Source organism: Cyprinus carpio, chromosome A7, assembly GCF_018340385.1.
Source record: "Cyprinus carpio isolate SPL01 chromosome A7, ASM1834038v1, whole genome shotgun sequence".
Lineage (NCBI taxonomy): Eukaryota > Metazoa > Chordata > Actinopteri > Cypriniformes > Cyprinidae > Cyprinus > Cyprinus carpio.
The window spans coordinates 11,038,109-11,050,410 of NC_056578.1; the positions used below are offsets into that span (position 1 = coordinate 11,038,109).

At 36.2% G+C, this 12,302-nt stretch overlaps 1 protein-coding gene across 3 annotated transcripts in view; it reads right to left on the reverse strand.

Annotated features, from left to right (window-relative positions):
- LOC109093997 (regulator of G-protein signaling 12-like) overlaps nucleotides 1–12,302 on the reverse strand; it is a 35,817-nt gene that overhangs the window by 12,510 nt on the left and 11,005 nt on the right. For all 3 annotated transcript variants that reach the window (XM_042759616.1, XM_042759615.1, XM_042759614.1), the window contains exon 4: nucleotides 1,945–1,963. In XM_042759616.1, the coding sequence (XP_042615550.1) occupies nucleotides 1,945–1,963 (19 nt within the window). The remainder of the gene's footprint in view (nucleotides 1–1,944; nucleotides 1,964–12,302) is intronic.

Sequence of the window (12,302 nt, forward strand, 5' to 3'; positions counted from 1 at the left end):
CAATTCCAAGAACGCAAAGAACGGACTTGGTAAGCTTCCTTCGAAGAACGAACTTGGAAGGACGCGAGAACACAGAACGCACCCTTATGAGTATTGAGATGTGCTGCGTTCTTGCTTAACTGATTGCATAGTCACAGCATAAGCAGCGGCCAATGAACCATAAATATAACACAACATTACAAAAAAATAACTTATTAATCTTAACTTATTAGTAATAACTTATTAAAACATGCCATACTATTATAGATAATATTTACATAAAGTATAATGTTTATCATTTTATTTTACAGCGTTATATGTTCAACTATGACTATGTTAAGATTCATTTTAATATGCCAATAAAAATACTGCAGACTTTCTCCGGGTCTTTTAACTTTATTAAAATTAAGCAAAACAAAATGATAAATGTTTACTTTCGAGAGCCGTCAAGTATTTGCAAGAGCGAGTTTAAAGCTTGCAGGCTTCCGTACACCGGCCGCCCGTGGCGTCTTCTGGGATTTCTAACGGCTCGATTCTCTCAAGTCTGCACTCGATGCATCCTCGATTCGACGGTTAATGATGACGTAGAGCCAGAACACAAGGACGCAAGATCGCTGAAGAACGCATATTGAGAAACAGCCTGTGTCAAGGACGCACTCAATACAGTTCAGACAATCAGGCATTGCAGTGCATCAGAGGTAAAAAAAAAAATATATAAATACTGTTCAGTTTCTTGCACAGACAGATCGTTTTGTGTCTTTACACATCAATGTATCGTCATGGGTCGCAGGGTTTAATTTGGTTTTGTCTGTTTTTTTTTTTTTTATTGTATGTTTTAGCTGTGATTCCCATCCACTTACATTATAACAGTGATAGACTGCAACAGTTAAAAATCTCAGTTTGTGTTCCACTGAAGAAACATGGATGCCCTGGGGGTAAGCAGATAAGCATAACATTTTCATTTTTGGGTGAACTACCCCTTTTATTTCAGTCACTAGTCTTAACAGTTAAATTCAAAAAATAATGAATGTTTTCAAACAGGTTTGCTTCAGTTTGAAGTTGGTCAGTCAAACTGTTTTACTGTAAACTCACTTGACTGGTTGAGTGAGTGTTGCTGTGTTGGGCTGGTCAGGTTGCTCAAACTAAGTAATGGTGAAAAGGCCACAGAGCCACAGTGTTTACACATTTTGGTAAAATCAGTGTGCAAATGCCTTAATGGTAATGGTTTAGGGTTAGAAGAATTTTACATACTTTAAAGTGTTGCTGATTTGAATACAAAACAAATTGTGATTTGTAAGCAAGTAAAGCTACTTTATATATTACTTGTGCTGCTTTGTATCTTAGTTAAAAACAGTTGCGGTCTCTATCATGCATAATATTTGTTTTCCTTGCTCTTCACTAGACAAGTCCAGACAAACCTCAAAGCTTTCTTTCTAAATATCACTGTCATAACTTGCAAATTAAAGGAAACTTTCTCATTGGCCTGCTGACAGTTTTACTGACACTTTTTGCTTTTGACATGCCCAAAAACATTCTCTCTGTACTTTGACCTAAACCAAAATCTTTGTGTAACTTTCCGTGCAACGATTTGTTGTAAGGTCTCTAAAGAAAAATAAAAGTACAGTAAAACAGTACTATTGTGAGTTATTATCAAGTTATTTAAAAATAACAATTTTAATATATTTTAAATTGTATTTTAATCCTGTGATGATGTTGAACATTTTCAGCAGCCATTGCCTTCAGAAATAATTCTAATATGCAGATTTGGTACTCAGTAAACATTTCTTTTTATTATCATTGTTGAAAACAGTTGCACTGCTTAATATTTTTGTGGAAACTGTTATTTTTATTTTTTGTAGTTCAAAAGAACAGCATTTATTTGAAATAGAAACCTTTCTCTTTTTTTTTAACTGACCCCAAACTTTTGAACAATAATGTATATAAGGGTTTAAACAGAGTACTCACCACCATCTGATGCGGCCGACTGAAAGAGAAGAAAAAAAGACATGAATGAGCAATTGCCATCCTGACTTCTGTGGGGTAGAGGAGGAGAAAAAGAGGAGAGAGGTAAAGTTACTGAGCTGGAGAAAATGCCTGCAGGCATTTCAGCAGCCTCTGTCATCTTTACTGAACGTGTGTGATATGTGTTTGTTGAGAGGGGAGGGTTTTTACATATGGTCGCTGATGTAGTAACACACAGCTGTTCACACCTCTGCTCTGGTTACCGCCCCCAGAAACACACAAACATCAAATGACCTGACCCAAGCCTACTCAAATTTACACAAATTTAAGAAAGAGCTTTAGTCAAGCTTTTGAGGTCATAAAAATGCTCCTGCTTCTCTGAGCAAACCAATATGCAAGTCTCAGGTATGAGGAAGTTGGCCTACAGTATATGGTAAAACCATATAATAACTTATCTGATAGCCTATTTGTTTACATCAGCATCCCAGATACTTGTAGGTTTGTAGATCTGTGTGTGTGTGTGTAGACTGGGAGCAAAGCACATGGACAAACACACACTGTGTTTGTTCAGTGGGAGGAAGTGTAACGGAATGAGGGCGGTTATTGGGACAGCAGATGGACACACATAAGAAACAGACTTTTGTGAGGTGAATACAAATGATTTTTTTTTTTACAAATGTGAAGGGGGATATAGAAGTTCTTTGTTGGCACATGATAAAATGAAGATTCATGACTCAACCTCTGAACAATGTTTACTGAGTGATATCATGCATGAACTTGCACTATTCTGTCTTTCTGGTGCCACTTAACCAGATGTATTTGTTGTGTAGAGTGTTTTCATTTCAGCCGTAGGCACTTTTCATTGTATTCACCACTAAATGAATGCCAAACTTATAGCCGTCCAAAATATCTTTCCTTCTAGACACAGATGCACTCAGTGGATTAAAAGGAATGTTCCAGGTTCAACAGTAATGCAGTTACAATGGAAGTCATTACAGAGCATTTAAAATCAGAAATGTGCAATTAAAATTTCAAAGCTTGTGTCATTTAAGCTGTATAGTTAATACTTTTAGAAACTAGCCAGATGTGATTGTGCATAACCATAAATTATACATTAATAACTGTATTTAATATTTGATATAAACAACAAGGTTAGGAAGCAGTTTTAATCACACTAGTGACATGTATAATGCACTATAAGCAAATATATGCATTTTTGTAAGAAAAATAACCATATTTAAAATGTAATAATCAATTTAATCTAGCTTGCACTGCATCAGAGCTGCATCTGTGTACAACTGTTGGCGCAAGCTACATTAAAGTGATTATTACGTTTTGAATATGGATATTTTTCTTACAAAAATGCATCGATTCGCTACCAGAGGCATTTGTTCACCCCCTGGAACCATGTGAGACACATTTTTATGGATGGGCGCTTTTTATTTAACTTCTTTTGGACTGATGCACTGTAACACCCGCTGAGTGCCATGAAACAGCTTGAAAGATCGAAGACAATTTTTTTATATAGTTCTGACTGGATTGGTCTGAAAGAAGAAAGTCATATACACCTAGGATGACTTAAGGGGGGGGGGGGGTAAAATAAATGGGCCAATTTTTCATTTTTGGGTGAACTAACGCTTTAAGTATATCTATATTTTGTGAATATTAACATTTATTCTGGAGCAATGCCTCACCGCATGACTTCCATCCACTATATGTTCATAATTGTAAACTCAATTTTTGATGGATGAGACAAAATTATTTATGATGGTAAAAAAAAAAAAAATGGATTTCATTGTAATTATGTTGTCATTTAACCATGTTAAAAAAAATCACAAAGGTATTAATAGGAACATTCATATCTGTCTCTAATGGTAATGAGTTAATATAGCAGTTCATCAGCATTCAGAAATGGCACATTCCAGTCCCAGTACATCACCATTATCAAATCTGAGCTCTTGTAGCGCTTTCAACATGACTAACGGAGAGCTATTTATACGCTAATAAAAGACAAGGATTCTGAAAATGGAGAAGAGCCAAAAGCGGACACATATGACTTGATTCATTGTGGTTCATGTGAAGGACATCTTTCTGTTATTTTACAAATGGGTCTGACCATTTTTAACTAGATTCTTAGATTTATATTATGTGGCTATGAAGTTGCTAGGAGTCCCTCCCAAGTCTAAATTAAATTCTGATTATACTCTTCTAAGTGATATTTGAAGTGATATCCCCATTCCCCAGATAGCTTAATTTTTTTATTTCAGTTTATTATCTGTCAGCCGTCACCAGAAATCACACATTTAAAAAAGTAACAGCACAACTCTCCTCAACAAATGAAGAATCATTCATCTCTATAGAATAAACAGTGCAGGACAAGTTATGCACCAAAGTTTAATACCTACAGTTTGAGGTGTTTTCTCATCCTTATTCTGTAGTAAGAGCAATAATAATAGTGATGCTTACATTAGTGAGAACAACTAACTATATACAAATATTGTAGCATTCTATAAACATAAACATAAACATATGAAAACACTGCCTCATCTGCAAAGTAAGTCTTTTTTCCATCACATCCCAGTCCAAGAATGCTCTTTATACAGTGTATAGAGGAATGGCCCTGAAAAACCACAAGCCTCCAGGCCACTTCAAAGCATAAATGGTGAGTGGCACAGGCCTGCTTACACCGAACAACTCAAACTAGAGTTCACTAATAAGATTCATGAGCCTGAGCCTTTACTGTAACAATTTTAAACTGAGACCCCTAGATAAAGACTTTCTCTCACAAAGTTCTACCAAACCCACTGATGTAAACCTCACTCCTTATAAGACCAGAAGTGGCCTCTTCTATGCTTCTAATTGTAGTGAGGGATGAAGTTAGTAATGGGAAACAGAGGGAAGAAAGACAGAGAAGGGAAGAAAATGAGAAGCTATGAAATGGCGGAGCCTGAATACCGTTCCGTTTGTGCCACCACCCTGGTGTATTTGGTCAGAAACGCTATGGCAACAATTCATCTCAGACCACAGACTGTGAAGCCACCAATAACATGCGTCTCAGGCAGGGGCGCTCTCTTTATATATATATCACACGCTCCCATGAGCAAACGTATTATTAGACGGGGTTTCACAGCTGCAAATCTAGTAGGCGTACAGCGTGGCAGGTTTCAGTGGTGGCTTACAGACATCTGGTTGTTGTGACCCGCCGTGTGACTGAGTGACGTTTCTGTGAACCAATCAGATGCTTTGGAACTTATGAGAAGTAAAACCAAGGAACTGTATTTATGGACTCCAAGAGGAAATGATGAGGTAATTTCTGTTTGGAAGAAAACATGTTTGAGCATGTTCATTAGAATAGCACAGGAAAAATCTCACCGCATGTCATCAAACCATAATGAGGCTCATTTTCTTTCTTTGCTTCAAATATTCACTTTGGCATTTGTCTGTGTATCAAAATTACACTCTGGAAAATATTTTTCAGCTTTAAAACAAGATGGATTCATTCAATTTTGTTGCTTGTTTTTTTTGTAGTTGTTTGTGAAATTATGGTTGCTATTCTGTTGCTAATGTGTCCTGAATGTTTTTGTTTTTTTTGTAGTTTTATATGTACATTGAAATGTAGGATTTACTGTGAAACAATTTGCACTCAGAAATTGCTAGTACATTTCAGAAATAATAACAAAGAAACAAGTGTTACATTAAATTTACTGAAATAGTATTTTATTGTAATATATACTCTAATGATCCTTGTTTTATTTAAAAAAAAAAAACATTTACAGTGAACTATGACATTTTGATTCCTTGACATGCATGTGTATCATCCAACTTGTACCAAAAAAAGTATATATATAGTATATATAAAAAAAAGTCTGTCATCGTTACTCATAGGGTTGCCACCTTCAGAGAGGCAAAATAAGGGACACCCATTCATGACCATTCCCCCCCCCCCCCCTTCTTTTTTTGACAGTTCTGCAGCTCCTACCTAGATGGGATAAATTTTTTATTATTAATATTCATTTGCTCAAATTAGGGCTACATTTATTCGTCCCATTTTTATCTAAATTCTAAATAGTAATTTGTAAAAAATGTATATGACATTTTGTATATATTTATGATTAATATAAATGATAAATTAATAAATAAGTTCTAACATTAATTAGAATCTATTAATTTATCTGTCTAATAATGTCTAAAAATATAATAATTATGTCTACCATGCTTTTATAATGTATGGAATATTATATTAACAGACTTTCCCAATTTTAATAAAACAATAGGCCTATACCTTGAAGCACAGATGTGTCTGTCACTTTAAATGTATGGTTCACCCAAAAATAAAAATTATATAAATCATAATTTACCCAGGCTGTTCTAAACCTGCTTAAAGTTCTTTCTTCTGTTGAACACAAAAGAAGATACTTTGAAGAATGTGGGTAACCAAACAGCTTCTGGTCCTCAAAAATCAAATAAATAAATACAAATAAAATAAATTCTATCAGAGTCCTTGGGGACCAGAAACTCTTTGGTTACCCACATTCTTCAAAGTATCTTCTTTTATGTTCAACAGAAGAAAGAAATTATTAAGGTTTGGAACAACTTGTGGGTGTGTGTAAACGATGACAAAATTTTCATTTTTGGGTGAACTATCCCTTTAAGTCAGACAGTCCAACCTGAGCAACTGAAATGCTTCTCTGCAAACTGCACGTTCATCATTAGTTACAGGACAGACACACGGATAATTTTCCTATTCATCCCTACGTCTGGAGAGTCTTGTGTTCAAAGGGCGGATGTGAGCTCTAGATGTTTTAAACCGCTCTGGTTTAGCGCATGAAAGGGCTTTAACTGCGCGCGTTCTGGAGACTCCGTCTCTATGAAAACAAAGATGCCAAAATGGAATCGCGCAAATTAGCTTCTCTAATACCTCGTATGAAATTGATTTAATTATAACTGCTATTAGTATTATAAACAGTGCAATATACTTTTTTGTTTATTCAACTATATGTTGGCATTTGTAAAATACGGGACAAATCGCGTCCCGTATTGATTTGATACGGGACGCATCATTTTACCTTTAAATATGGGACGATTCCGTATTTTAAGGGACGGGTGGCAAGCCTAGTTACTCACCTTTTTGACCTTGATGACTTTCAAAATATTTTATTTTCTGTTCAACAAGAAGTTGAAGACTCATTAGTCAGTAAATAAATGTTGAGAGAATTTAAATTTTGGGGTTAATTATTCCTGTAAGTATGAGTAATACTTATGCCTTCAGGTAGAAATGGTTTCATTGCATTTCCAGGTCACACATACTGCGGCAAAAATTCTGTGTAATCATAAAAGACTTTCTTCTGATGTCTTTGCACAACTACCATACGCCCTTCTTCTTGTGAATCTTCACACCTCTACTGACGTTACACAATCAACCTGACACACAACTACATGTGTGGCAAAAGCTGCAGACACTGTTTATATTTCCACCTTCTGGACTATGTAAGGTGACGACTTGCCCTTTTAACCTCCAAGAAATCAAACTGGTTTATATCAGTATGAGAGTTTTGATTAAGATTTAAATGTAGCAGTTTCATTTTCTTTCACTCGAAACAGTTTACACTACCTCTGCACTGTCAAGTACGGTCTTTCTTCTCATTCAGGATGTTCTGTGAATTCAAACAAACACATTCTAGCTTCTTCTGGTGACATTTGTTGATAAAGGAAGACAAAGCTCACAGCCAGAGCACACCATCTCTAGGCTACAGCTAAAAACACCATTACAAAAGGCAAGCAGTTGGTCTAAACAAAATATCTTTGCCTGTCATAGCATGCATAAACTGAAGTTACTGTAATACAGACTAAATACTAATCAAAAGGAGCCACAACTACAGGCAAAAATACACTTTAAAAATTTGAAAAAATACAATGTTCAATAAACTTAAGATGAAAAAACAACTTGCATATTAAATTTGCCCTTTTTTAAAGATTTTTGACAGATCTAAGGATAAGGATATTATCCATGTGCTCTGCATTGGCTTCTTTGATGAAACCACTCAAACAAAACATTAAAAATATGAATATTAATACATATATTTAATATGTTTTACAATTTTAATGTAAAAAATATGTAATCATATTTTAATTTTGTAAAGTACCAAATTGTTATACTCTTTCTGTTCCATTTGCCGGAACTGAACTGGCAAAATGCAGCTTTTGTGAATGCAGCTCCATTTGATTTCCAATTTACTCTGTAATACTCTGATATGGCCAACAAAAAATATTAATTCAAATGTACAAATGTAAAATAATTAAAACCAATGCAATTAAGTTGTGACAAAACATTCAAAAACTGTTTTATTGCAACTCATTTGAATTAACTAAATTGAATCTAAAGTAAGTGAGGACAGACATCCGGACACACAACTGTGGAAACATCAGAGCGTGAAACTCTGTGTCTCAAGTCCAGCTGAGCCAGAGACTCTCTGCCGCAGCTGCTCGGTGTGGGAATGCAGGAATGAGATAAATAAGCTAAAGAGTAAAGCAGCTGATCTAACCAAGCCTGATCATCTGGATTTGGGGGGAAAAAAAGGAAAACGCGATTCAAACTTGAGAAAAAGGAAGAGATTGTAGCACAAACTCACCGCTCTTGGCGGACGCATTTTTCTGAAGGAAAGTCTCCTAATGAGACTCATAGTCAGGCTTCTTCTCTTTGTCTGTGATTTTGGGTTCATTACTGCAACTGCACGTGTGGGTGTTTGTGTGTGTATATTTGAATACCTGAAAATCTCCACCCAGGATCTGATGGCAACACAAAAAGTCTTGTCGGTACAGGTTCAGTCGGCCCCCAACATATGACGATATACAGACTAACTGAATGTCTTCTACTAAAGTCATCATAACTGCGCAAATTTTCAATGATTTATATATATTTTTTTTTCTAAAAACATTGTTAGAGCACTGTTAGATTCTAAAGCCCCAATTTATGCATGAGATTAACATATATCAATGACTTTAGCGCATCATCTCAACAAGCATTTTCATCAGCAATCCCGTTGATGATATAAATAATTATTTGAAGAAGTGTCTAGGGATAAATTTAGATGTTTGTTTTAGCACTGGGCATGATGGGTGGGCCTTTCTCAGACCTGAAGCTACCAAGGAAGGGTGATTATATTATATGCTATTTTCTTCTTCGTTTTGGTTTCAAACCAGCTCTCAACTGCATTTGGTGATTCTGTGGTAGGAAAAAATAGAGTTGCCAGCTCTATATAGGCCAGGGTGGTGTGTATATTTCTGAGTGAGAATAGACTGTTAGCTCATGAATGTGTGTATGTGGGTTGGGTGTGTATGTATGAGAGAGAGATAAAGAGGGCTGTAGATTTACAATATTAGTTTCCGCTTATTCTCAGTGAATGGCTCCTGATTAAGGAAGTATCCCTTCTGTTGGCTGAGCAAGCTTAATCAGACTTTATAAACTGACCGATGAACACACTTGTACTGTACATCTGCTAAAAAAAAAAAAAATATTATTTTGAAGTTTAGCTTAAGCTGTAGCCCAGCAAAGCAAACATGATTCTAGAGTCATTTTCAAGGAGGCCAAACAAATCTCTTCCTCTTATCTCTGGCAGACAACAAACTGCCCGAAAATAACATCAGAGACCTTGGAGGAGACTTCCTTTGTGCCCGACGGAGGAAGCGAAAGACTGATAAGATGGTTTGCCCGAACAAAATGTGTCTACATCATGTGTTCATAATACTAGCTGCCAATTTTCATCGATTTCTAAGCCCAGAAAATTTTAAATAAAGAAAAAAACACCACATGGCTTGCTATTCGCCTAATCCGAAGCAGTAACATCTCAATGAAACCACATGATTACAATGAAGGACGAAAAAACAAAACCAGATGCAAAATGGAAACCACAAAATATCCTTTACCAAGGCCATGTATTCTCTTCCCAACCAGAGAATGAACCACAGCAATATTTAACCTCTTTCCTTGAATACACTAATAATGAAGGTTTGAAAGCTGTAAAAAATATTGTGAAATTTTCTTTTCTCATTTTTGCTGGAACTATTTTTCATGAGGCAATTCCAATTAACAAGCATAAGAAGCTCAAACACAAATGCCTAAAAGACACATATCTGCAAGCGTTTACACAGTTCCACATTTGCATCTGCGATTCACACAGGATAAACATCTCTCCACTCCTTTGAGTAAGGGTAAGTCCTGGAGGAAAAGCATCCATCATCATCATCTAAGCTTAACCCATGACCCCACCCAAATACACTTTCAAACGTTCTCTCGTTCTACCCTCTCTTTGTACCGAACCGAAGTGGTCTTTCAAACTGAAACCTAACACTCATAATTATAAGCAAGTAGATGTCTTCCCTGACAAAAATAGTTCCCTGTGACCAAGTGTATACCCGTCAACTGCTTTCAGAGCTATCATGGAGTACTGGAAGGAGACAACCTGTTAAATGACTGAGTCAGGCTTGGGAATCAAGGAAAGAGTTCATGGGACATATGGAGGTTCTTCACTTTCTAAGAACCATATTTAATGCACAGGGACTGAATAAGTTCTTGATTTACATCATAGTTTTTTTTTTGTTTGTTTGTTTGTTTGTTTTTAGATCAGTCTATTGGTTTCTAGCGGTGTTTCAAGCTTTGTTCCAAAACTTAGTAAGCTGCCTACCTAGACAGAATTTTAAGGGGTTCCATGTTTAGGTATGCTGCTTTCAAAGATATCTTTTTTTTCTAGGGGAGAGAGCAATACGTGCTGCTCACTCAAACTGATATCATAAAATTTATTTTTGTTAAAATTGGCATAAAAATGTGATGGATGTATGTTATTTTGCAGGAATTCTGGCAAGTACATAAACGTCCATGCCAGAAGTTGTTAAAGGCTGCTGAAGCATAAAGTGCTGATTTGGTTAATAATGAAGGGTAATAAGCAACTGTAAATGACTGCTAAATGGCTCAAACGGTAAAAACTGAGCTGAGTTAAAAAGAGAAAATTAGCCCTCTGACAGCATCCAAAACTCCAACAAATAAAAACAAACAAAAAAATCTGTTTAACCCACATCAAACTAACCAGAACTTTGACATTTTCCATTAGCTTGGGTTCTTTCATGTGAATAAGTCAATGTCTTGAAACAATTAAATTTTCTACCATCACTAATGAGCAACAATGGTGTATGTCCATTTTAGCCAGACACTTCTTGAAAGCTTTCATGTGATTATTTATTGTGTTACACCCTTTCTACATTGGACTCAAAGCAACAACAGACGTGCTGGGTTTAGATAAGCTGTTATTGTCAGATGCACCAGCCTCTTGGTTGTTGGAGGGGGCTGTGGAGCGGCAGCTGGATATAGTGAATGCAGATGGAGGTGAGGGTGAGCAGAGCATTGGCATTGGAGTTAATTTTGGATCGAAAATAATAATTGTTTCCATGGATGTGCCGAAACACGCTTATTATTAATTTCACAGTCTGACCAGTGGGTCTCAACCAGGGGCTTGGCCCACTAGGGCACCCAGCAAACCTCCAGTGGGGCTGTAGGACAAATTAAATTATTAAACACACCAATGGACGATAACGTTCCATATAAAATAAGCACACGCTGTTACAAAGCTCTTTTAAAGCAACAGTAACTAAGGTCTTAGCAAAGGCTCAATTGACTCTCAATGTTTTTATCTGTAAAAAAAAAAAAAATCGCTCTGAAAGCAAGTGCAACGATATTGTTTCTCTTTGACATTATTTTTATATCTGTGGTGTAGACTTCCCTATTCTCATGGAATTAGAACAATTATTAAAACTTTATAGTTATAGTTATCGTCCTCTGTGTGAACAGTCCTTTAAAGTGAATTCAGGTCAAAGGAATCATTTCTGTTGGGCAGAGGAATAATCACATAGCCTGTGGTTTTGGGTTACCAGACCTGGGAGCATTGGGAGGCCACGCATCTAGGGAAAGAAAACATCGCCCTTTAGCAGCACAGGTGGCTGAACTGAAACTGTCAAACCACAAGGAATACGGACAAATACTGGCAAGGAAAATCATCCAAGAAAAATTAATACCTAGTACAGGCTTGCGTCAAAGTATGTTTTGCCTCATCTGGGAGTAGATATTTGAAAGTTAAGTCATAATAGTGACCTCACAGATAACTCACCATCTAAACATACGTAAAAAGCAAAGAAAGAACAACAAATTAGGTAATGTTATCTGTATGTTTTGCAATGACAGCAAGGTGTGTGAAAGTGTATACACTTCAGAAGTGTTGACAGATCCCTTAAGGCTAAATTGAACAAAGCAGTTTCATTGTAGAAGACCAAAGCAAAGGAACAGAGGAAAATTTGAGTCCAGCTGAGAAATCCTG